The following is a 26,086-nucleotide window of genomic DNA, read 5'->3' on the forward strand; positions in this document are numbered from 1 at the left end:
TAAAAAGTTTATAGGATACAATTTGTATCAACAAAGAGAGGCGTCATCTGGCTACTAGATATTGTAGATGTTTTACAAACAGTTCTCAGACATTTACAGCAACAATCCCATTGGTGGAGATGATGATGATAACAATAATGATGGTAACAGAAATATCATTATTTCATACAACGCAGCCGAAAGTGCTTTACTTTAAAAGAAGACTATAATTTTACTTTATATAGATTTTTGGATGAATTGATCAATAAGGTTTTGATGAAAATCATCAAAATTGAACAGATCCATAGTTAGGACTGTGTGAATGTTAAAAAATAAATAAAAATCTAACCACACCAGTTTTAGTTGAACCAATGAGATTATTTGTGTCTCCAAGAAAAGTTTGTAGAACTAAAAACGACATCTGTTGGTGTTCACTGTCGCATGTGTAACAGGATGTGGGAACATTCAGATTTTCCCAGACTTGTGCCAGACACTTCCTGTCTTTAAACCCTGACACCACAGACAGAGGAGACCCCCTGTCTGATTCACACACATTTAAAGAAAAAAAAAGAAAAAAGAAAAAAGGTAATAAATTAACACACATTTCACATAAAAAATCTGAAATAAAAACAACAAAAAACATTTCTGGTGCTCTCATTTTTACGGTGTTTCAAAGTGGGAGAAGAACTGAGGGGGGTGGGATACGAAAAAAATCAGTACTGAAAGCTGATGAGCGGTGAAGTCAGTTGACTGAGCTCAGCAGAGGAAATAAACTGTCATTCATAGGTGAACAACAGTTTGGGGTTTTTGGGTGGAGTTTTTGTGATCTTCTCTTGCGGGTGCGGTGGAGTTTCACTTCCCCGTGGGGGGAAATCCACAAAATGTCACCACAGCACTGATCTGCCACCTGTCAAACCCTCAGTCGGTCCGTTGAGCTAATCTGAGCATCTGAGCAGGCCGAATGTTTTTACAATTTTATGATTGACCCTTTTTTTTTTTTTCTCCTCAGCAACTTGAGCTGCAAATGACACATTTGAGCCTCACCCTGATATGATTGCCCCCCAAAAAAGAAAGAAAAATATAAAAATAAGACAGTAACAACAAAAAGTGCCAAAACTGAATAATTTTAAATAACTTAAATGTAACAAATAAATTAATTTAAAATGAGCAACACTGTCACCTTGACACACATTAAAACTCTCCCTCAGCAACAAAAGGTTTGGACATCGAGGTCTAACCTTCCCTGATCTTAAGTGCTGAAATAGCATCCATAGAAAAATATGGCAATTTTTAGCATTTCCCTTTACAAAAAATACCGTGAAGATAAATGAGACGACGTTCCCGCATTCAAAATGAGCAGTCCGTCACCATTGGCCTCATCTTGTGTGGTTTTGGTTTGTGTTTGTTGATAACCTGACTTCATCCTCCGGCTGCTTTCAGGACCCGAGCTGCGATTTTTCCAAAAGAATCGCCGCCGCGAGCTCCTGAGCGTCGGTCACGTGAGGGTTTCTGGCCATCACCGTCCTCACCAGGTCTGGAGGGAAGATGCAGCACAAGTTAACAAACATCTTCTCTCTGACGTCCTGGTATCGGCCCAAGACGGGCGGCTCCTGGTGCTGGGGCTGGCTTTTGTGGGGGGAGAAGGACGGAAGGCTGGATGTTGAAAGGCCACGGGGGGACACGTGGACCGGCCTGCCCCAAAGGGAGTGCCGGTCCTTCTCCAGGACGTCCGGATGGCTCTGGAAGGTGAAAGGATCGTAGCAGGGCTTCGGGGACGGCTGGTAGTGGACGTCCCAGTTAATGTGATGCTGCGGTTGTTGGTTTAGTCCTGCGTAGTTTCTCCTTGAGTAAAGAGGCGAGCCTTCGAACATTCGGGGGTCCTGGAGTCCGCCGTCCTGCCAAAGGGAGCCCATCCGACTGTGGCCGATGGGAGAGCTCTGAGAGTGGGAGTGTGAGGGGGGAGTTTGGGGCAGACACGGTGGACGGGCTGGGAAATCTCCTGGAGGCTGGGGTCGGGGAGGGATGTAGGCAGAGGGGGCTTTGAACGGACGTGTGGAAGCTTGAGAGATGGCAGGAGAAGAGCTTTCCAGGCCAAAGCCATGTGGTCTCTGCAGAGCTTGATACCCACGGGGAGCGTGTTGGCCCAGTCCGGGTGGGACTCGGGTCACGGGGTGGTTGTACTGACCTGAGCAGTGATGATGGTGGTGATATTGGCATTTTGGGCCATCATCTAACAGAGGGTCGGGTGAGAAAGAGTCCGAGCTGACGCTGCCTTCGCTGCTGCAGTCCGACGGCAACGATCCGACTCGCAGATCGGCCGGGAAGAAGCACTCAGGACTCTGAGGGACCACCAGACTGAGGCCTGTGTAGGCCTTTACCAGAGAGCTGTAGCCCAGCTCTGGGGACTCACATCTGCGGAAGTTGTCGGCCGGGCTTGGTCCCGAGGCTGCAGCGATCCTGGTGCCGCCACCCCCAGGTAAGTCCATGCAGTCCAGGTTTCCCGATGAAGGGGGCCCCCCCGGAGCTGGATGCCCCAGAAAACTGCTGCTGCTGCCGTTGCTTCCTCTACGTCCCTCAGCTTTGGACTGGGCCCGGAGTCGGTCCTCCTGGAGGTCGCTGAAGGAGCTTCGGGGACTCGGGTTGGGCTGTTTCTTTGGCGTCCCCCGGCTGGACTCAGCCTCGGGCAGTCCCTGACCAGAACTTTGGCTCTTCATCATCAGGACGTCTTCCAACAGGCCTCTGGAAGCTGCCGACGATATTTTGGCGGTGGCGCGGAGCTCATCGGCCACGGCACGCTGGGGCTGGCTGCCCCTCTCAGGGTGGTAAAACTTACACTTGTGACCGTATGTGCACTTTTTCCCTAAAGAATGAAAAAAGATGAGTATTTCTAACCAATGTCCTGAAACGAAAATGTTTTGAATTGTTCTTCTCGAGGAACGTCATAACTCAACATGCTCGAAGCTCATTGTTTCTGCAGCAGCAGTTTTTAGAGGGCCGCTAACAGAACAGAGATGGATATAAATTCATGTTTTACCATAAGGACACGGCTGCTTCCTGTGTTCAGGGACAACAGGCTTCTTCCTCAGGAAGTTCTCCAGACTGGGTCCGTGGCGGCCCAGTGGGTCATCTGGCGGCATGAATCTAAATAGACAGTCAAGACATTCAAACTTTTGTTTGTGACAAATGAGGCTTTTATTCATTTTTTTATTTATTTTTCAAGCAGCTAATCTTATCGGATCTTTCTCGCTGCTTCTCAAAGGATTTGGAGAAACAGAGGTGGCGTCAGCGATGATCATCCCTGTGACAACAGATCACATCGTACAAAGACACAAACATGAAGAAGTCTGTGCAGCGCTCAACACGGCGATTTGATCAGTGGAGCAAAAATGAAGCAATAAAGATCAAAAGAAGAGCGGTGAGGAAATGAAAGTGTGTGATAATGACACATCCTCAGGCAGTTTCCCCGCAACGCTGCATTGTGCTTCTACAGCAGTTTCCTTTCTCCTTCAACTCGAGCCACTTACTTATCATTTACAAACGAGTACATCAGCAGACGCTCATCAATGAACTTCTTCCACTCTGGCTTCTCATTGGCCAGATCACGGTAGTTGTCATTGGACACGATGATGCCGTCCGACTCGTAGGCCAGTTTGACTATGAAGCGGTCGTCGTAGCAAACAACACGGCGCCCCTGAACGCGGCGAGACGGGGTGAAGACCAGGATCTTCTCCTTCTCGAGTCTCCGCAGGATCTCTTGGTCTGGAGAAAGAGAAATTGTGTGCAGTAGCACAAAAGAAGACGAAGATGGGGGAATCCCTTCAAAAGCAGCAAAGCTACCTGTGATGAGAGCGTCGGGTCGTGACTGCTCCTTCCTCCAGGCAGGAACAAACACTGTGATGTCACGGTGACCTCGCTCCAAGAACCAATCCACAGCCAGCTGGATGCCCTGACAGGAGAACACCTCCTTATTCCCGTGACTGAAAGAACAGAAGAAGAAGGAGTGACCTGGATCACAAAGTCAAGTTCAACTCGTCTGCAGTGTAACCGAACTGACCCGGACGCTCAATGAAAGCACAAAAAAAAAAAGATTTATCTGAAAAAAGGTTCTCTGTTCATTTACAAACCTGCAGCCTAAAATGGAACCTTTCAACATTTTTGTGTGTAGGGTTGAATTCTTGGTGTGTGTGATCAGTTCCACTCTAACTCTGTTTGAGGGAACTGCACAGACAAACATTTTTCTCGCTGCTTCTGCCTGTGGGTTTATCACTCTCGGGTTCACGTCAGGTACGGTTTGTTGACCTACTTCCTGTTTATTCAACCACAATAAAAGCTGATCACCGTAAACATTTCAGGCAGGAACAAACTTCCCAAAACCTGCATGAAGTCCTTCAAACCAGCTAAGAATGAAACTGAAACAATGATTCACAGCTGTAGTTTTGTGTGATGATGTTGAGTGGGACTCGCTCTCATTATTGTCTGTGCAGGCCACTTTACGTGAAGACATTTTAATTAAAGCCTACCTAAAGGCGTTTGACTGCGGCACACGGTGAGCAGTGCTACATAAGGCACGAATCATCAGCTAGCTCAGATGTTATGGCGGGTCGACACATGAATGTGAAGGCCTGAGGCTCCTCTTCCTCACCTCATTGCTACGTTGCTCCCGTCCACCACAACAGGCCGAAGGTTCTCTTTTTCCTCCAGCAGCTCCATCGGACACAACAGGCGGCAGGAGTCCAGAGAGGACGGAGAGGTGGCGGGAGGCTGGGACACAGTCGGACCTCCCTGCTGCTCCCTCTCTGTCTTGGTTCCCAGTTTGACCAGCTCTCCCAGGACGTCATTGATGAGAGCGTCCCTGCCCAGTTTCCTGAGCACCAGCAGCACCAGCTCCTCCGAGTAACCCAGCTTGAGAGCGAACTCCACCTTGGAGCGGCAGTCTGTGACGGGGTCAGTCGACGGTGGCGTTTCTGTCTCTGCGTGGTTTAGCGTCAGGTCCAGCCTGACTGGCTGACGGAATGAGGAGGACTTGTGACGAGGATTTTCAGATTGAGACCCAGGCCCATTCTGGAGTCGCTCGTCGTCGCTGTCGGACACGGCGCTCTCCTCGGAGAAGTTGCTGCTGCTGCTGCTGTAGCCCGAATGGGTACTAAAACTGGCGCTGCTGCCAGCAGCACTGTTACTGCTGCTGCCGGGGGCACCAGCTCCGACTCCTATGTTTCTAGCACCCGTCGTGGGACTCAGGCCGCCCTGCCGCTCTGCACCTTCCACGTGGAGGTAGTCCAGATCCAGCTCCAGGCTGAGGATGTGGCCCGTCCCATCCTCCAGATGGTCCTTCAGGCCCATGAAGCCGTCTCATACATCCAGCTCCGCGCCCCCCGTGACCTCCCGGGCACCTGACCGACCCCACCGTTACTGCTGGGAGCCAACAGCTCACTGACCGGACCTTCGATGAAGCTGGAGGGAGACACAGGAGTAAGAAATAATAAATCCATTTACATCTTCCTTTTCATATGATGTGTATCTGAATATCTCAACACGCCTGACACAGATCGGATGGTGCTGTCAGCTCTGAAGGACGGTGACACCACTGGCCCCACCTTCGTAATTTGGTCATTAAGAGCCTCCCATACATGTCTAGTTTCCTGGTACACCCAACAGGTTTACGAGTAGTTAAAAAAAATGGCTGGAAGCTGTAACTTCATTACCTGTCTCTCTGCTTTTTGCTCATTTGCATTTTAGCAACAATGAGTCAAAAAAAAAAGACCAATTAGACCAGAGGCAACATACCACACACACTAAGTGAGGCAGAAACAAGGCCAAGAAAAACACGCTGACATGTATGATCACATCGCTGCCAAAAAGCCTCTCGGGTTTCAGAAAATATTGGCAGCAGATTCTGTGTTGTTTTTGTAGCTCGTCGTGTTTTCACTTGAGATCTGCAGACTCTGTGGTCCCTTTGTGGTCCCCCGATATGACTGCATCATAAATGTTATAGCTTTTGGTCAACAACTGCCAGGGAAGGTTTGCAATAAGATATTTGAGCAAAACGGGGACATTTTAGGGATCCAACCCAACAACAGGGCCCCAGTCGGTTCCTCGTATTGGTACAACAGCAAAAACGCGTCCTCCTCCCCACAGCAGCTTCCCGAAGGATCACTGGAGCCTGATTAGACTAACGTTCATCACACGTAGCAGAATTTCAGGAGATTTTTGTGCTTGACTCAAGACTTTCTCAGGCCTTTCTGATAAAATCCGTCCGTCGAGGACAAACTTCCACCAACACAGAGCAATCTTACCTGTCAGCTCAGATTGTCTGACACTAAATTGTATAAAGCTAAAATATATTTTGAAACCGGATTCATGTCCCATCCCAACAGAAGTTTGGTCCAAAAGGCTGCTGAGAAATTGACAAGAAGAAGAGTCAGCTCACGGCCACCTCCATTTAGCTGACCACAAAACAATCATGAAACTTTCACAGACTGACGGCGTCATCGAAGCCTCAGCGTTAGAAAGTCACACCCAAAACAACGCTCATTTTCTTTCTGTTGAATTCAACAACCTGACAGAGAAATGTTTTCCTCTGAGTGAGGCCTGCTGCCTCTGCAGGCGTCCATCGGTTAAAACAAGGACTGATCTGTTGGAGGGGGGGGGGGGGGTTTGCTCAGTGACCCCTTAAAAACAACAATATGTGTTCCTATTAAGGACAGACACACACACACACACACACACACACACACACACACACACACTCCTTTCAGAGCACTCGGAGAAATAACCGACTGCCTCATCTTTGTTCTCTTCTAGTTTCAGTCTTGTTTGGCTGATGCATAATTTTCCCTCATCAGGACTTTTTGTTCATTGTGCTGCAGGTCGTAGAACACGTGATCAACGTTAAAGCTCGTTCGTTCAGTCGCTCTGCTCGCAAACACAAATGCTCGTTTAAAGGCGGCCGTGGGAAAAGGAATGGACGGTCATGGATCTGAACTCGACACCAAACCGTCTCTGACTGTGGACTCGCTTGGTTTGTCTCTGACACCAGTTCAGATCACGTACAAATATCAGTCGGTGTGTTTGTGTGTAATGTTTGTCTGTGGGAATGCCCCCACAGGGTACTTCCAAAGCCTCCAACTGCTCCCAGGACTCTTCAGTGTTTTCTCTGAGGGCCAGGTGAAGCCAGGTCACACACTGTCGGACAAACATCCACCAAATTTTCCTGAACTGAACATTTTCTGCCGGAGGTTACTCAAAGCAGAGCTACTTTTTAATCAGATCAGAATCTAGATGAACTTCTGAGGAGAAGACACATCGAGCCTCAGCACGTTTTATCTAAAGGCCCGTTTCTGTCCACGTGTCTCCGTCAAACGGTTGAATAGTTCATTTAGAAACACTGTATGCATAAACATGTGTGGCTATAATTTAGAGACAGTCGTAATGAGACGTCTAAAGTGCTGCGGGGGGGGGCCTCTTAATGTCCCGACCCCTCGTGTCTACGCCGCCACAACACTGTTTGTCACCCTGAATGCCACAAGAGAGCTGGAATAATTTAGTCCGCCAACAACAAAAGAGGCACAAAAAGAAAAAGCAAGAGTGTGTGTGTGTGTGTGTGTGTGTGGGGGGGGGGGGGGGGGGGGGGGGGGGAGAGAAGTGTGTCTGGCTTGCTGTCCTTCAACAATGCAGCTGCCACCCAATCTGTCCTCCTGCGACAGGAGTATTGTCCCGCTGGCCTGAGCGGCGTGCACAGACGGAGGCTGGGGGGTTTAAAACCCGGTCACAACACACACACACACACACAGGTTGCCAGACAGGATCGTGGAGGAGTCAGCAGAAATATGAGAGTGACACAGCAAAAGACCGTCACACCTGTGTAAATGTGTGTAAATTTATATTTTAAACAGATATGTAACATCACCACCACAACAACAACAACAACGACAACAACAACAGAAAAAAAACAAAAAAAAAAAAAACAAAAGCACAAACATCCACTCAGTTTAGGGCAGATATGGTTCAGACACAATGGTGACATGACAGAAAATTATGATTATATTATATTATATTACATTATTGATCAGTTGAGTTGTTAATTTCACAGCTTTAATTTTTTTCCTTCCATTCAGGTGTGCGTGTCTGTGCGTGTCTGTGTGTCTGTGTGTTGTATGTTGGTGCTGATATTGATTTTTTTTAGATATATCTGGAGCATTAAATAATTTATTTGTAAAGAACATCGATGTAAAATCGTTTGCTATCATTACCATTATTACTGGTAGTAGTATTATTAGTGCTATCTGTGTAGGCCGAGTTTTAATGATTACGGTCATAAAATATTCCTCGTAAAATGTGAAAATAGATGTGATGAGTTTCAGTATGATGATCTGAGTAAGACTGAGATCTAGTTCTGTCACAAATGTGGTCCGTCGCTGTCGATCACAAAGGAAGAACTTTTTTCTATTTTGTAAATGGATACCTTTTTCTTTCTCATAGAATTTTTAATAGTATATATATTTTTTTTTTTTCGGCTTCATACAGTCAACAACTTTTCTGTTAAACTAAATATTTGGCCGCAGCGTTCGTTCATTTAAAGGAAATCCAGATTTGTGTGTTTAAGGCTGTTTCAGCTCCTGCAGCTGATCGATCCTTCATGTTGTAAAGTTGTTTACAGGGAGAATAACTCACCTCCAAATAACTTCGGTGGGTGTTAATGAGTTTTTTTTTTTTTTGGGGGGGGTGGGGGGGTGGGCAGGTCCATCCACAGTGAGCAGATGCTGCAGCCTCCACCTCAGTGACCCGGCCTGCCTGCGCTGCCTCGCTGTGTCATGGTCCGGGGTTAGCCCCCTTGGGGGGTGAAAGGAGGGATGAGCTCCCCCGAGGCCGGACCGGGAGGACCGGTCCCTCAGGGCTGCTGCAGAGCGGCTGCCATTTGCTGGCTGAGCCCAGCAGTGAACCAGTCTGCCACACCAGTGACCGGCTGGGAGGGGGACAAAGGGCGTGTAGAGGGTGGGGGTGGGGGTATATATTGGCAGCGGGGGCAGCAGATGCCTGCTGAAGCCACAGGGGACCTCCGTGAAAGCATCCTCCTCCTCCTCCTCCTTCCTTCCTTCCTTCACTAGTTTTCCTGCAACTAGTGGTGTGCAGCTTCAGACTCTCTGATACATATCAACACTTTCTGTCATGTGACCTCTCAGGTCGGGGGGGTTGATTCACGTTTACCCCGATCTGTGCAGACTCTGGCTCTGCTGCAGAACCCCCAGGACACATCACAGGCCTTCATATGTGAAGATGTACTGATGATCAATTCAGTCGGAGTGAAATTAAAAGGCTCCTCATGTTGTTGGAGAACCCCGAGGAATCCCCCCCCCACAAAGACTTTCAGTATCATTTTCACTTCAACACAGTTTACAGTCTGTCTACACTAAAACCTTCCAAAGTGAAGATTATAACCCTGAAATTATCAGACATGGATGGTAAACTGGAGTCTGGTGCTGATTTAAACCAACAAAACGGACCTGAGTAGAATCAACACAACAACCGTGGAAGCTTTTATATGGGCCTGACTCATTAATCCACGTTTAGCGTTTGGGTCACGAAATATTGGCAGAGAGATTTAGTTATTAATAAAAATATGGATGGATATTATAGAATCAGTTTTATAAATATGCTGCATCAGTTTGATGACAGAGTTTTCAATATACAACATGCAGATCTTGTGCCATTCCAAACTTACCACACAGCTCCAGAGGAAACAGCCAGGCAGCAAAATGTCAAAAAGGCAACAACTTTATAATCTTTCTCCTCTAATGATGCCTTTGGTCTCTCCGGCAGCACAAAGTGAGAAAAACCTTGGGGTGGGGAGGGGGGGTTTCCGGTGGTTTAGCAGAAAAAGTGACTCTGGATGAGTGACAGGAAAAATTCCTTTTAAAAGCAAAAGAAAGTGAAATTAAATGTTAGTATCCAAAGTAAAGCTGTCGATCCCACTGAGGTCCCTGATGGAGTTTAGCAGCAGTCCTGAGAGAAAAGCCTTCAAGTTCTCATTTTTTGGTGGAGAAGCAGAGTGCGGTGTCCTGAAGCTGCAGGCTGAGCAGTGAGACTGACAGCAGATGGAGTGTGAGGCAGCTACCGTCGCCTCGTCAGGCTCAGTCTGATCTCCAGCCAATACCGACGCAGAGATCCGACCACAAACACACGTCTCACTTTCCTGTCTCCACCAAAGCTTATTCTGTACACAAACCAGCCACCCATCTCCCCACCAATAAAAAGGACACACTAAGATAAGCCAGGATAACTCCACCCTCCTACAAACGCACACACACACTATGACCATCCTCCGGCTTGAGCCATGAATGGACGAGAAGGCGTGAGCTGACAATGGTGGGGAGAGGGACACAAAGGAGGGCCCTCAGTGGCAGCTGCACACAGACACACTATGCTCAGGGCCATTACACACACACACACACACACACACACACACACACACACACACACACACACACACACGCGCAAATACAGATACATGAGGAGGAAAAAAAACAACAACACAGGACCCAGAATCGAGCCCTGTGGAACACCTGGCCCATTTGGGACGGCTGCCACCTTCGACCTCTTTGTTTCAGGAGTGGGGGGATTGGTTTGACTCAGACAATGAGACGAATTATGTTAAAAGTAGTGTGTGTGTGTGTGTGTGTGTGTGTGTGTGTGTGTGTGTGTGAGACAGAAAGTTAGCAGGTGTGGAAGGAAGCTGTGAAGGGAAAAAGCCTTCAAACTAACAAGAAGCAGAAAAAAGGAAACAAGTAGGAGAAGACAGAAAATAGGAAGAGTGGAGTTTTATTGTTTGGACACAGAGATGACAAAATGGCGGCAACTTTTCAAAGGCCCGATATTGTGAGGAGGGGGCTTACTTTTAGGCTCAGAGGAGATTAGAAGGAAACACAGACTGCCTGTCGGGCTGCACTTTAAACACTTATCAGGCCATCTCATCATGAGAAAAGAGGAGGGTTTTTTTTTACCATAGTGAGAACGAAACAAAGCCATCAACAGAGAAAAGGTGCGATGGTGCCGATGGACCAAAATAAATCAAAGAGCCTTTCATTCAGTGGGCTGAACTGATATTTGACTGGAAAACACAGAAAACGGAACAGTGACAGAAGTCTGATCAAATTAATGCCTTCATCATGTTTTCTCCAACATTTCCCAGGGGGAGGTCTTGGACAGCTGCATTGTGTTTTATGTATCATTGTGTTATTCCATTGTGTATTTGTGCAGAACTATTTCAGAGACAACCAGCTGACTGAAAATAAAACTCTTGTACAATAAGCCTCAAAGTCTGAGTCTTTTCATATTTATATTTTCTCTTTTAGCTCCCCAAAACAGCCAGCCATAGAAACAAAAGCAAACAAGTACGAAAAGGTTAAATAAAATTCAGTGTAGTGGAGTAAAGAAAAGTAAAGTACAATCAGCAGTCCGGTAAATGAACTTCATTACGGTCGTCTGTAAGTTTCCGCCTTTTAAAGTCCATGTTATTGTGTCTGAAGCCTGAAGGTCGATGGGGGAGTGTCTCCTCCTGTCCACACACCTGCTCCCCTTCAGCCACACCTCAATCCTTTGCCTTCATTTTTATCCGCTTCTCAGACCAGCTTCCTCTTTTTATGCACTTAAATAAAGCAAAGGTTTCCCTTCAGCCCCCTTCGGTCCTGAGCCAGTGCTCTGAATCGCTGAAGTGTTTTAAATAAGGAACCAAACTTAGAAATATCTACTCGGCCTGACGCATCTGACCGAGCATCTGCTCAGAGTTTCAGTCCACAACTGCAATAATTTAGCCAGCGGCCTGTTTCAATTAAACCCGCTGTTTCGATCATGAAGTGTTAGCCTATTAATCATCCTGTCCAAATTAATTTACTCATCACAACATAATGAAACTGATGATGCATCACATATTAGAGAGCACCAACAAACAGGAAGTGAGTGGGTGAATCCCAAATCGACAATCAGCTTTGTCTAACTGTGACATGTTCGCTGCCATTTTTAATTTTTCAGCTTTTTCTTTTTATTGCTTTAATAACAGTAACTGACTGTCACAACAACCCATCAGGGCTGCTGCCAGCCTGACGATCCTGAAGCAGGCTTTTGGAAGTGTTTGTTAAAATCAACAAACCTGTAATCTAACTAAGGATCAGCACACTTCTTCTGTAAAGTCCTCACCAGGACATTCAAATCTTCTTAAAAGGTCATTTCAAGTTTTTACAGTAAAAGTCAATATTGCTCGTGCAAATTCTCCTTCATGGGAAGAAAAAAAAAGTCGTTTGTCTGGCAGCACCTGTTCTGGTTTTGTGCAGAGGGAGTGACAGTTTTTGCTCCGACTGTACTCTCCAACTGCAGTGACACTTTTCTTTGGACGAAAAATATTTTTACATTTGTGAAAATTACAGCCAACACTGATATTGGCAGGCCGATGCCCAGCGACTGGTGTTTTCATCCAAAGAGCTTTTTTTGCCAAAAGAATTATGGCAGAATTTTCCGCCTCAGAAACTGAAACAGGACACATCAGCTCGCCAGTGAATTTAAATTATTTTACACAGAAAATCATAAACCAGCCACTGATTATTTAAGTGGAGCTGAGGTTGTGTAACAAACAAAGAGTGAATGTTACCGTTTCAGATAATTACGTTCTCATCTTCCTCTAAAGTGATTTCAGTGTGGAGTCAGACGTCTGTGATAATCCCCCTTTATGACTGCTGGACTGCGTTTTTAACAGCAACCTTCAGGAGGAAGTTAACAATTCAGTGACAAACTATTTACTTAGCTGTTTCAGTTAAACTTTGTCCGTTTGCACATCAGTTTGGTTCAGCTTCATTCATATAAAAGATTAACAGGAAAATATGAATTAATACAAATATTGTTAAAAGAACGCATTAAAGAGTAGGAATATAAACGGCTTAGCAAAGATTGGCCTCAGGCAGCTTGTTGTGTTTGTGAAGCTTCATAGCTAAAGCAAAGTTGTATTTGTCATAAATGCAGTTTGCCGAGTCGCTGCGGACTTTAAAGGAAACTGAAGGAATTACAGAGATCCTATCAGTCGAACTGTTCATTTATCACATTACAGTCATTTCATTACTGATTTAGCTCCGCAGCACCCCCTGACCCCCCCCGGCTGTCAGTGACTCCTTAATTGGGGCTCAGCTGACAGGTTTTCCCCTCAGGGAGCAGGAGCCATGTGGACCATCTGCTTCTGGTCGCAGGATGAACAGGTGTCCTGCTGCCCGCCGCCTGCCTGCACCTCGCCACAGTGCAGCGCAGCGCCGCACACTGAGGCGGCTGTTTACACGAGATAAATCTGGCTCGTTCTGTTTGACATGTGTGGCATTTCTGAAAACAATAGAGGAAACATATGGAGATGGCACGTAATCTGACAGAATCATCAAAGCCATGAAGCGGCGAGTCACTTTTGCTTTGTTTGAACAATGAATCTATTTTCTGACAGGCATGCGTGTGCTTACAAAACAGCTTTTTGTGTATTTTCAAAATGCATAATACAATACAACTCTCTGAGATCTCAGAAGTTTTGTTATATAACTCATTTTTGGTTAAAGAATCTGTTCAATCTCTTCATTTTATGGCTTTTATACAGTAATCTAATTTACTGACTCGATGAGTCCATTATGGTTTTAAATGAGGAGAAATAAAACTGATCAAATGGATATATAAGGAGCTGGAGCTGCAGTGCAGCAGAGTGTGAAGAAGTTGGTGGTTCTAAGAGAAAGTTTTTCAAGCTGTATCCTCTTCCTCAGTCCTCCAGTCTTTCTTCTGGATCTCAAACACACCGTTTGAATAAATGTCACTTCTGCAGCAACTAAAAGATCAACCGTGACTTCATGCATGACTTCATTTCCGTCTTCACCACTTGATATTCAAGCAACAGTGACAGACCTGCTGAAGACGTAAAGTTTTTTTAAAAATCAGTCTGCTTTTTTAGAAGGACTGTCATCATGAGCGGTGCTGCCCAGGCCGGGGCAGATCAAATAACAGCCCCTACCCAAACACTCACATTTCAAAGCAAATCCCACCGGTGTCCAGTGTAACATGTTTTACTCTGAGTGATGAGAAAAGGAAGAGAAAAGGGCCAGAGGACAAAGACAATCCAAACAGAGGGAACAGCAGGAGCAGCGCCTGCAGCCGATCCAGGCAGCAGGGATTACTGGTCTGAGAACTGGACTCAGAGGAGAGGAGGTCCAGCTGGTATCAACAGCACACACTCTGCAGGCATCATGCTGAACCAACTGCCCCCACACAGGCTCCGATACCTGTGAAGAGGGAAGCCAAACAAACCACACCAGGCCACGTCTGTGTGTGTGTGTGTGTAGAGGGGGATGGGACGGGGTCATCAGACTTTGAAGGCACAAAAGGTTGGCCTTAGGCCCAATGCCCTCTGGGTCATTTAAGGAGGCAAAGAGGCAGCATGAACACACATACACACACACACACACACACACACGCCACCTGCTGTTCGCCCGGCTCGTGTTGTGTGTAATGAAGATGGAGTTATTCAGCAGTCACACAAAGAAAGACGCATTGCCGGGATTTACAACATAACTCAGGCCAATAAAGCCTCTGCAGCCTGATCAGCACCGTCGGCTCGGAGCGATTAGTCTTTAGCTTTCTGTTTTACTGTTTGACGTTTAGACTGAGACCAACGACAACCTAAACATGCACTGAACTTTACTTTTAGTGACAGGTGAGGGAGTGAAGCTGAAGGACTGCAGGCTGAGTCAGAAACCTCCAGAAAACGACCTTCTTGTCTGTGCCAACAGCTGGTGTGCAGTTAAATTGTGAATTTTAATGCGACAAATTTAAATGCGACTCTGCTTCCTGTTGTAGCTCTGAAGGGTCACTGGAACTTTTCAGCTCCTGACAAACCAGGAAGGGAATAATGGAGATATGATGATTTTTACAGTCACAGCTGTGCTGTCATGATGAAGTGACTAGACAACAAGCAGCAAGTCAGAGAGAGACACACACACACACACACACACACACACACACTGATTAAGTCATGATGTATCGTCCCCTCTGGGCCTGGCCTATTGAACAGTTTGTGTGTATATATGTGCATGTCTGTGGCGTGTTTCAGCAAATTTCCACATTTACATACATGCATGCCTGTGTGTGTGCGTGCGTGTGTAAGTGCGGTCATGTGTCTGACTACGTGCAGGTGCGTGGAAGTGTGTTTGTGACATCGGGGCGAGTGCCAGGTCAGCGGGGTCAGAGAGGAACAAAAGAACGGAGCAGCTCCCAGCTGCCGGGCCAAACGTCACCCACCCCCACCACCTTTTCAAAGGGAGTGTGCCGCAGCCCTGCTTCTGCTGACACATGCACATTTACGCACAGACTCACACACACACAGACACACATGTCCCGCCTGGCAGTCCACAGACATGTCGAGGTCCGTGCAGCGGGCTGAGGGCTAAAAGGGCACACAGGGACTTTTGCAGAGCATTCATGGATTCAAACGAACTGTGCTGACTATCATCTGACACACAAAGGTGTGTCTCCTGGTGACACACACCTGTGTGTTACTGCTACATGCTGTTTTGACAGTCTAATTTCACAGGAACTGGTGTCTGCCTTCAGTAGAAAGTAATGCAACATGCAGGTTGCAGTGAAGCTGTGACGTTTTTGGTAACAACGATTTGCGTTAATGTCTGAAATCTTTGTCATGAACAGGATGTGAGGACGATGATAGTTTCAGTTTTTGTGTCAGAAAAAATTTTAACTATTTGTGTTAAAAAATGGAATCTGGACAGCATTACATTTCTTGTTCAATACATTATCTCAATTTAATGTTATTGTGTTTTAAAATTAGTAGCATATACACTTCAATGTAAAATCTTCACAACTTCACTTTTACTTTGTTTTGGATTTTTTTTTATTTTCTTTTTTTTACTATTTTGCCAAAAATCAGAGGAGTAGAAAGTGATAAAAGTAAAAATTTCTGTGCGTTGCCTGAGGCTCAGTACAGAATAGTGATAAGGGTACACAGTTATTTCAAGTTTTTGACATAACCTTTCCTGCTAACAATTGTAGTTCCAAAAAAAAGTCACAATTGTGACGACAAAATGACTCTGCTCATTTTAGAAGAAGTTTGTGTTGATGGGAATCACTGACCAGGTTTTATGTTCGTCAGTGTCACAGCTGCAGACTCTCTGTTTCAGGATCAGCTGAGTGTCTGAACTCAGACACGTTGACCCGGAGCTGTCAGCAGCCACACGCCTAAATCTCTGAACAGCAAAGACATGCACTTTGCCTATAAGCACAAGCGACACTGTGTTTGTGTTGAAATGGTTGTTTTGAAGGCTAAGACTTTTGGCGTTGTGTGTTCACTGTAATGGTTTCTGTTGTTTTTAGGGAGAGGGAATCCTTGGACTCGTCCATTTTAACAGCATGATGTTTTTTAATATGCTCCATAAATAACTGGAGTTGTACTGAATTCTGCCATCAAAAATCTGTATATAGGTCACTGTTGTTGGATTTTAAACACATTAGTGACAGACTATAAATGACCTGAAGTCGAGCAGATAAGTAAGAATTTTCATTTGTAAATAGACAAATGTTTTTAAATCTGTTCTATTAATATTTTAGTGCGTGCTCATGCTTTTACTTTCTATGGGCTAAGAATATCCCAGTATCAGCTTTTACACTCAGTTCTAAATAATCTGATTTTGTTGTTATATTAAAGCATTTTTTTTATTAATTCATGAGAATGTAAAAGAGGTAGATTGAGAAGTCTTGACCTACCTTCACACGGCCTCCATCCTGTCCTCACTCAGTCCTCCATCACAGTCTGAGACGCCGACCCAGAATAGAAGAGGATCAGCTTCGAAACTGGAAAGACAATAATGTCATCAGCTGTCTGCTTCAGGAAAGAATGAGACAGAGACGCTTTGACAGCTGTGTCTGTCTGACTGTCTCCACCCAGTGGACACTGAGCAGCCACATCTGTCTGATGCAAACTCTTCCTCCCTCTCCCTCCCTCTCTCTCTCTTCATGTCTTCTCTTCTGTACAGTCTCTACACTTTTTGACATCTTAGGCCTTTTCTTTTTTTTTTTATTTCCTACATTTAATAAATGTAAATCACAGTGTGAATTGAAAATGACAAAATGACTTTAAGAGAGAAAAATGCTTTAATAGATCTGATCTTAAGGTCTTCAGTAAGTCCACCAAGTTAAACCTTCATTTGTCTCTCTCTGCTGGACAAACACTGAATCTACAGATAAATTAGAAATCAGAGGGGTCACAAATGATTGTTAACGATGTGATATAAATAAATAATTAATAAATAGAGCTGTTTATATTAAAATATTTTATTTTTACTTAATCCCAACACAACATGTTAGAAACCAACAAGGACAAAGATCAAATTCTCCTCCTGATATATTTAACAATATATAGAAAGTATTCTGCCACGCTTCATATTTTTATTTAAAAACGGCGTTTGAATATACACATTATATAAAAATTAAAAAATTACAAAAGTACGAGGTGGTTGGTACTTCAGCCTCGCCCCTCGCCTCCCTCGTGCCCAGGTGAGACGGCAGGTAAACACAGGTTAGTGTTGACGGCTGACTTTGTGTGGTAAGATTGGTGAGGCAGGAAGTGACCGACCGTCAGGAAGTGATCGACAGGAAGTGACCGACCATCAGGAACTAATTCACTACCAGGAAGTGACCGGCCATCAGGAAGTAATTCACCATCAGGAAAGTGACCAGCCGTCAGGAAGTGATCGACAGTCAGGAAGTAATTCACTACCAGGAAGTGACCGACAGGAAGTGACCAACCATCAGGAAGTAATTCACTACCAGGAAGTGACCGACCATCAGAAAGTAATTCACCACCAGGAAGTGACCGACCATCAGAAAGTAATTCACCACCAGGAAGTGACCGACCATCAGAAAGTGACCGACCATCAGGGAGGCTCCGGAGGAAACAGATTTATGAGATCCTCAGTCAAACCAGAGAGTGTAAAAGGGAAGTCAGTTTCCATGAAGGGGCGACTGTAAAGTAGTCTACAAGGAAATATTCCAACTTGTTGGTTAATTGGCTCAGTGAATATTTTCGTCATGAGTTCCTCTTTAATTTTTGAAGCATGTGTATGGGGGCGTGTCTTCTGTGTGACTGATCCGCCCTTCAATGTGGATTCTTCTGTATCAGTGTTGGCTGTTCTGATGGTGTTCTGTTTATTTCCCCTGAGAACGGACTCCTTTGGTTTCTTTGGTTTGTGATGCTCCACAGTCCACAGACTTATTTTGCTCATGATTTGTTCTTTTTTTCCATCAAACCTCCACATTAACATGGTTAAAATCCTGATTTTAACCAGACACAATGTTTAAAACAGCCTTACCATATTTACAATAACTTCTTAACAGGATGACAAAAATATATTTTCATTTGATATTGATTGTATCTGTTGAGAAACTTGTTTCTGTTGTGCTGAGAAATCAACAAAAATTGGCATACCTTTATTTTCAGAGAGCCACTGCAGGGTTTTGATGTTAATAAGCCTGACCTGACGGCAGAAGAAGCACGAGGCAGCAGCGTTTTTGTTCCAGAGCTCTGGCTTTTCCTCTTTACTGAGTTACAAACCAAAGAAAAAGGGTACAAAGAAGCAGCAGCACCAAGCACACCTCCTGGGAGACAGAGGGGACGCACAGGTGCAGCAGCCGTTCAGCAGAGGAGACACAACCTGTCCCTCACCTGGCTTTTCTCCTCCCACACCCATCCAAACATCAAGGAACTCCTCCCTTAACTTTAAAATATAAACAATATTTACCATTAAACACAATGCAAATGGCTCAAATACTAATACAGTTAAAAAATAATACAGAAAAAAGAAAACTAACTAAAGTAATACAAAACATAAGGCCATTTAAATATCCCCTCCCCCGATCCCTCCACTCAGCCTAACAAGGTACAGCTGCCGAAGTCCTGTGGCTGCATCCTCACGTGTGGAGTCCATGAAGACACACCCCTGGAAGTAGACCTCGGAGAGAGAGGGGTTGGCCAGGGCTTTCTTTCCAAAATAAAAGACCAAAACAAAAAAACTACTTCCTGTATTGGCGTATGCAATGTGTGTTGCTTTTATTTTTCACCTTAGTGAGGGGGGATGCTGTGCAGCTCCCCCACAGCCACACAAATAATCCAGCCTCGTCCTCAATAAGTAAGCAGTGGAGCCATTAACAGGTGAAACCTTTATGACAGACTTTTCTAAATAACGGAATATACATATAATATAAATATAAACAATATTCAAGCAGCAACTAGTACGACTTCTTACCTTATATATTCACACAACCTCATATCAGCTGACAAAGTGAACTGATGTATATGTAAAAACATTTACATTGTTTCATGCATGCATCATCGCAGGCAGTTCAGAGGGAATCAGACAGCCAAGGCCTTTTTAAATAACAGCAGACCGTGGACATTTTTTGGCAGGCGTGGCGGGCATGAGGTATCGCACCCTCTTCCAGAAGCGCGAGTTCCACGCCGCTGTCCCACGTGAATTATTGGGCCACTTTAAGGGGGCATTCTTCCGAATCAGGTGCTGCAAACCAGGGGGAAGGTGTGTGTACCCCTGAGGCCCGGTGTCCCCCACCTGGATCAGAATCACCTTCATGTCCCTCTGGACCAGCACCTGGTGAAGACCCACCTGCAAAATCATCAGGGACATTTTGTTTTAGTCCTCTGCTAAAACTTTTTTAATATTTATATTTTATAAGTAAAATCTCAGAGCAAGATAACGAACAACTTCATGATTTTAAGAAATGTTTTTTTAAGGTCACTTTTTGGTCCATTATAATTGCTTCTATTTTGAGGAAAAATCCGACAGATCTGGGACTTGATGGCTGATTTTGAAACAAACACTCGGTGGAATTGTGTAATTCTGGGTCTGGACCAATAGCACCCAAGTAGTCAGTGACGAGCCCTTTGAAACGCTCCATGAGGTTAAGCAGTCGTTGTGGTTTCAGTGGTTTTGGTCCTACCTGCCAGTCGAACCCTCCGACAACAGAGCTGTCAGAGTCAGTTGATGTAGGACAGCGGTCTGCGGTCTCAGACTTCGATCCTGATCCCGGGGTGAGGATGACCATCAGGATCTTGCTCTCTTTTATGGTGTACTCCACCATCTCCAGACGGTCTGCAGGGTCAGACAAAATGCTTGGCAATATCTTTTTGTATGGAACAATTTGAATATGAAAAAATAGGCTCCTCAAAACAAAAACCCTTAAAGCGGGCCTTTGTTGGGTGGGAAAAATTCAGACCTTCTCCAGGTATGTCATCCCTCCCGTGGATGAAGAGCCGATATCCACACTTCTTCTCCAGGACTGAGGGCAGAGCCTCCGTGACGAAGTGGCTCAGCATGATTTCAGTCTCCTTGTCCATGTTCTGCGTCTGGTAGACAACGTAAGCGTCGTACAGTCTCGGATCTATTAAATACAGACAAAGTCATCGAGGCTGACGTATCCTTTGTTTTCTTAAACGTTGAATCGTGACTTTCTAGTGTGGTTGTTATTGACAGATTAAATTATAAACTGCCATCTGGTTTTGATAAAATAAAGTTGTATAACTCACAAAACTCAATTTGAGCTTGTCATGTAATGATGAAGTGATTAAAAAGCTAATTCCTTACTAGCTTTGGAGGCACTTAGCAACAAACAACCATGAAGATGACAAACACGTTGCTCAATTGTTCAGGATGCCACAAAAAAAAAGGAAGAAAGAAAACTCTTTGTGACCTTTATAGTTTAGGTGTACAGGCAAGTAGGCTCTGAAGAAGAGCACAATGTCGATGATGAAGAACTTTATGAGCACAACGGCCAACACAAAGAAGAGCAACACACACACTGTTCTAATGACCATTGCCTTCACTGACGCTGCAGACAGAGAGAGAGAAAAAAAAAACAACAATCAGGCGAAAGTTAAAACTTTTCAATTCGCCAAGAAATTGAATACGAAAACAAAAAACAAAAATTAGTGTAGACATTCCTGTCACCAACCTTTCCGCTTCAGAGCTACCACTGTTTCTTTAAATGCGTAATAGCAATTCCCCTCACATGTAAATGGATGGCTGAAATCCTCAGCTGACACTTTGTCGATGGTGAGCGTGGCAGTGGAGATGACGTTCTTCGTACGACTATCAGTGAATCTACAAGTTAATGAAGAGGAAACAAGTTGTTACCAATGTTGATAATCAGTTTGTGTGGATGATTATCAGATGGATGGAGATGAGTGCGTGTTTCTGTGTTTTGGGGCAGTCTTACAGATCCGTTGTTTGACTGTATCTATCCTTCTCATCTTGGAAATACCACTTAGCCTCACATTCATCCGCGTTAGTTCCACAGAAAACTGAACAATTCAGCTTGATCATAGAGCCTGAGAGGAAAGAACGTATTATTATTTCATTTTCATATTCATTTTATATTTCTGAGCAATTTAACAACAAAACAAACACCGAGCTCTGACATCAGCTCTGATTCAGGAATGCAATCACAAAGAAAAAGATAATTGCAAGAAAAATAGTCCAGCATGAGAAACTGTTTGCTAATTCTGAAGGAAACTTGAGGCCTCTAAAGGTTTTGGACTTGAGGGGGTGATCTGGTGGTTTCCTGTCTGAAGAGCGAGGCACCATGTGGACATTTTGAGGTGCACCTAAAAATTTTAATTGCTCAGATTTGCACGATAAAGTCAGTCGGTTGATAAACAAAGAGCTGAATTCGAGGGTTCAAAAGTGTGTTGACTCAGTTGACACACCACACCTATAAATGTATAAGGGGGCCTACAGCGTGTGCTCACTGAAAATGTGTCCTTTCATGCCTTTTATTACAGAAAATCAGCTGCAGCCAACGAATTGTTTTTGTTGTGTTGTGGCAACACTGTTGTGTTTTGCTACCTTCAGCGGCCAACTGCTCCGGCTCACTCGGGGAGAGAATGTCACAGGCGTCCTTCTGTCTTTCTGCAAGCAAAAATAGCACAGTTGCTTGACGAAATGCACAAATTCTTGGAACTTTACTCAACTGATATTTTACCTGACAGGCTGGAAATTCAACGCACTACGTCCCTTTAAACACAGATCTGGCAGAAGGTTAATAAATACTTGGAAAGAAAAATCTCTCACCAACGACTTCCAACTTCCTGGAAGCTGACGAGTTGTACACTTTGTGATTGTACATCCAGGTGCAGACACAAGTGTACACGCCATTGTCCTTTTTGGAAGCATTTTCAACCAGGAAGGTAACATGATTGTTAGCTGGAAGAGGACTGAAGTCCTGCAGACGAGACAAGAAAGAAGGACTCACACTTTTTGAAAGGAGTTTAAAAACACAACAGACTGGCAGACTTCAATCATTTGGCCTTTACAGTTTCAGGGGAAAATACACAAAAGCATTGAAGTTAAAGTGACATTGTTCCAGTTTTAGGCAGCTGTCTGAAGTTTGTTTGTGTTCCGTAGAAGTATACCAGTTAAACAGTGATCACACGCTCTCATACCTTGTACCAGGAGAAATTTCCTCCAAATCTTTCACATGTGATGGTAAGAGGATGTGGACACGACACCTTCAAGTACTGGTCAGCGGCACTAATTTTCCCGTAAAATAAGTCACTGTTGTTTCTTTCGCTGGCATTGAACACTTTAATTTCTGTCTTGAATTCCTGGCACACTCCTGATGATGAATTCAGAAGTCTGAAAGAGAAGCAATCAGAGATGGCAAATTTACTCCAGCAGGTACTTGGCCCACAGTTTTGTGTTTCTTTGGACTTAATTTGTCAAAGTCTGTCTGATTTAATTGCAGAAATAATCTCTTCCAAAGTTGGTAAAACTTTTTGTTGCTTGTTGCTTTGTTCTTACCGAGCAGTGTAAATGCCAGAGTCCTCGAGCAGGAGGTTTAAGAAAATCAGCTCTCCTCCATCATAGTGTACACTCGCATTTTTATCAGATGAGATGTAAGCTACTTTTGAGTTGTTTTTGTACCATATGAAATTTTTATCAAGGTCATCGGGGAACACAGAGTAAGGCACAAGAAACGCTTCACCTGCCAGGAAACTATGCTTGAACACATCGACGACGTCACACTCTGGCTCAGCTGTCTCTGAAAAGGAGACAGGAAACAAGAAAGTTGATGAAGAAGAGGAAAGTGAGTCATGCAGAATTTAACAACGATGATTGCAATTAAAATGATCATGATTATCATCATAATAAATTGAGCTATCATCAGCCTTATCCAAATGTTACTGTGTAATGCAATACAATTTAGACCATTTTATTCTCTTTTAAACGTGGTAACTTTTGTAGAACGCTCTCTATTTTTCTATTATGAGTTTGTCACTTTTTCCTCATCTATACATTACCTGAGCATTCAGACGTGCACACCAACACCAGGACGAGGCAGAAAAATCCGGAAGCATTCATTACCTGAGAGGGAAAAATAAAATAAAGAAAGTCAAAGTCAGAGCCAGTCCTTTTGTTAGGTTAGGTTAATGTTAGGTTAATGTAACAGAAACTCATGAAGGGGACCTCAGAAGGTAACTGCAGAATCTGTGATAGCTGACACAGGGACATAGTCATACGTCTGTCATGTTGACTGCATCAAACTTCAGACAACGTTTTAAATAATAATAATAATAATAATAATAATAATAAATCTCCCTGCTTGTATTTTCACAGAAACATCCACAACTCCACAAAAACCACAATGTTCATTTAACAGCCTCTCAGGACCTTTAGTTCTCTCATTTATATATGAATCATTACATCTTTAAGTGTCAAAAATTAAAGCTGTGAAAAGTGAAAAGTGCAGCTTCTGTTAATTTGCGATAGATAAAAGGAAACGATAAGATAAGTGAGGGGAAAGAGTCAGGACCTGTCCATCCTGTAAAGATAACACTCTTGTGTGTATTCAGCAAGTTCCTCTCCTGATAAGGCTGATAAACTCTGCTCCGGCCAAATGTGACAACATCAGCGGTTAAAGCTTGATCCTTTTTTATTTTTCTTCTTCTTTCAAGAAAGGAGAAGCTCTTTACTTCTTCTCCACTTGTTAAACTGTCTTTACAGATTGGAAGTCTGATTACTTTAGACTGTGTGTGTTGGATGCAGACATAAACTGATGATTGGGAATGATGACAACAGAAAGGACTACACAACTGAAGACTTTTACCACAAGTCAGAGACGCTGTGGAAATAAATCATCAGTGAACCGACACAAGCCTGCTGCTTTTGCCGTGTCATACAGTTAACACAACAAATTTAATCCTCATAAATAATTAAAACTTCCTTCAGTATAAAATGTGTTTCATTTATTCTGCTTATTCTGTATATTTAAGATTCCTTCATAGTTTTTGAAATGCCAGCACTGTATACTGCAGTAAAGTGCAGTTTTCCTTATAAACCTGCCTCAGCTCAGTTAACTTCAGTAGATCTTTAAATAATCAACATTTGTCAGAAAATGACTTACCTTACACTAATGCGTTCAGAGCTGCAGTAGATGGAATCAGATCAGTTGGCATTGCTCTTCAGCTGTGTGCTTTAATACGTCCTCAGTCAAACAAGGAAATCACCTGACGTGCACACACACGCACATGCATTCACATAATGAAGCCTGCATTGACTGAATCATTAACAGCCAGCTCCTTGCTGGCTCCAGCAGTGGCAGTGGGTGTGTGACTGTGAGCGACGTGGCAAACATCCACTGCAGCTTGTGCACATTGTTAGATGTGTTACTCTGCATGTCGTGACTTCATTCAATTTGGTGTCTGCAAATATTTTTCTACTATCACCTGACACACATCTTGAGGTGTATTTTGTGCTTACACATACAATATTTACAGTTACAGACTCAAAACTCAAAACAAAAGAGACGCCACAGCTGCAAAATTTCCATTGTAACACAACCTCAAACCTCCGTTTAGTGGCTGTCTGAAATCATTAAAGAAAGTGCACCCCCCAGCAGACATACCTCATTTACCAGCAGAATTAAATGTTATCAATCACTGGTATCAGGCAACGATTTGGTGAAATGTGATTTTTTTTTACTTTCCTGATATGACTTATTTGCAGTTTCGTTTGGCATCAAAAGGGGATTTCATACCTGTACACATTATGTCCACATATTTGATACAATAGTATAATGACATGACATCATATAACCTTATATTATTTCTTTCCATTATTTCCATTTTTTAAATGTATTACTGGCATTAGATCATACTTGCCCTCTTTCCTTTGAAAAGACAACAGCATGTCTTCGCAGAGGCATGTGAGTCAGAACAACATCAAAAGGTTGAAGTTTACTATGACATCTGTAATGATTTCATTATTAAACATTGGTTCAGTAAAACCCAACCAGTCAACCCAACCGGTGGAGGCAGATGGCTGCCCCCCCCCCCGAGCCTGGTTCTGCTCGAGGTTTCTGCCTCTTGAAGGAAGTTTGTCCTCGCCACTGTCGCCCAGTGCTTGCTCATCAGGGGATCTGTTGGGTCTCTTTAAATCATTTTATTAAGAGTTGGGTCTAGACCTGCTCTATATGTAAAGTGCCTTGATATAACTTTGTTATGATAGGACGCTATACAAATAAATCTGATTTGATTTAATTTGATCTGATAAAATCAGGGTTACCTCCCTAACCCTTCCCTTATTTCATGTATTTACAGTCCTACATGTCGGGTCATGTGCAGGCTTTGACACGTCGTGGGATTTCTCAGGATTTTCTTAGTTTACAGTGACAAAGTCAGAGGACTGAGTAAGGATAAAGGATAAAAGCCTTTTGAGAAGAGTCATTTGGAGATTTGAAAGGATCTTCATCATAAAATATAGTCAACTGACTCAAGACAGAAAAAAAAAACCCCACTGAGACTGAAAAATGAGAACGAGTCCCATTTAATGTAATTTTGTTTGATGCAGAGCTTGTATGTTTGTGTTGATGATCTGCAGGACACACCCAGTTGGACATGTTGAAACTCAGCCTATGTTTTTTTTTGGGGGGGGTTTGTTGGCAGAGAGGGTGACAGGAAACAGGAGGGGACGGAGGAACTGGACTACATGGAATGTGACCAACCATCCTGCTGGTGGTTTTTGTG

The 26,086-nt window shown here is 44.0% G+C and overlaps 2 protein-coding genes across 5 annotated transcripts; both read right to left on the reverse strand.

Annotated features, from left to right (window-relative positions):
• Positions 1-1,306: 1,306 nt before the first annotated feature.
• On the reverse strand, positions 1,307-16,908 carry LOC115062145 (probable ribonuclease ZC3H12C). Of its 2 annotated transcripts, none has more exons than XM_029530767.1 (6): positions 16,759-16,908; positions 4,622-5,430; positions 3,817-3,956; positions 3,504-3,738; positions 3,014-3,120; positions 1,307-2,839 (listed from the first exon to the last, which is right to left on the reverse strand). In XM_029530767.1, the coding sequence occupies exons 2-6, from the start codon at positions 5,317-5,319 to the stop codon at positions 1,416-1,418; spliced, it is 2,604 nt and encodes an 867-aa protein (XP_029386627.1). In that variant the 5' UTR covers positions 5,320-5,430; positions 16,759-16,908; the 3' UTR covers positions 1,307-1,415. The 2 variants fall into 2 exon arrangements, with proteins under 2 accessions (XP_029386627.1, XP_029386628.1); XM_029530768.1 differs by lacking the exon at positions 16,759-16,908 and adding an exon at positions 9,698-9,756.
• Positions 16,909-18,558: 1,650 nt separating this feature from the next.
• Positions 18,559-24,712, reverse strand: LOC115035209 (interleukin-1 receptor type 1-like). Of its 3 annotated transcripts, none has more exons than XM_029492932.1 (12): positions 24,471-24,712; positions 23,363-23,426; positions 22,863-23,103; positions 22,505-22,697; positions 22,134-22,284; positions 21,909-21,971; positions 21,280-21,391; positions 21,016-21,164; positions 20,755-20,892; positions 20,281-20,445; positions 20,005-20,156; positions 18,559-19,670 (listed from the first exon to the last, which is right to left on the reverse strand). In XM_029492932.1, exons 2-12 carry the CDS (start codon positions 23,421-23,423, stop codon positions 19,422-19,424), a joined length of 1,674 nt encoding a protein of 557 aa, XP_029348792.1. In that variant the 5' UTR covers positions 23,424-23,426; positions 24,471-24,712; the 3' UTR covers positions 18,559-19,421. The 3 variants fall into 3 exon arrangements, with proteins under 3 accessions (XP_029348792.1, XP_029348793.1, XP_029348791.1); XM_029492933.1 differs by having other exon boundaries at positions 21,073-21,164; positions 24,466-24,712; XM_029492931.1 differs by having other exon boundaries at positions 24,466-24,711.
• Positions 24,713-26,086: the final 1,374 nt, after the last annotated feature.

This window comes from Echeneis naucrates, chromosome 21, assembly GCF_900963305.1.
Source record: "Echeneis naucrates chromosome 21, fEcheNa1.1, whole genome shotgun sequence".
Classification (NCBI taxonomy): domain Eukaryota; kingdom Metazoa; phylum Chordata; class Actinopteri; order Carangiformes; family Echeneidae; genus Echeneis; species Echeneis naucrates.

What these genes read in the sequence shown, in the direction of transcription:
- LOC115062145 (XM_029530767.1), bottom strand. Translation starts at nt 5,319, where the DNA reads ATGGGCCTGAAGGACCATCTGGAGGATGGGACGGGCCACATCCTCAGC. An exon ending in GGGAGCAACGTAGCAATGAG is followed by an intron (nt 3,957 to 4,621) that starts GTGAGGAAGAGG and finishes CTGTTCTTTCAG; the next exon opens with TCACGGGAATAAGGAGGTGT. An exon ending in ACCCGACGCTCTCATCACAG is followed by an intron (nt 3,739 to 3,816) that starts GTAGCTTTGCTG and finishes CTCTTTCTCCAG; the next exon opens with ACCAAGAGATCCTGCGGAGA.
- LOC115035209 (XM_029492932.1), bottom strand. Translation starts at nt 23,423, where the DNA reads ATGAATGCTTCCGGATTTTTCTGCCTCGTCCTGGTGTTGGTGTGCACG. An exon ending in GTGCACGTCTGAATGCTCAG is followed by an intron (nt 23,104 to 23,362) that starts GTAATGTATAGA and finishes TCTCCTTTTCAG; the next exon opens with AGACAGCTGAGCCAGAGTGT. An exon ending in TGTACACCTAAACTATAAAG is followed by an intron (nt 20,446 to 20,754) that starts GTCACAAAGAGT and finishes TGTATTTAATAG; the next exon opens with ATCCGAGACTGTACGACGCT.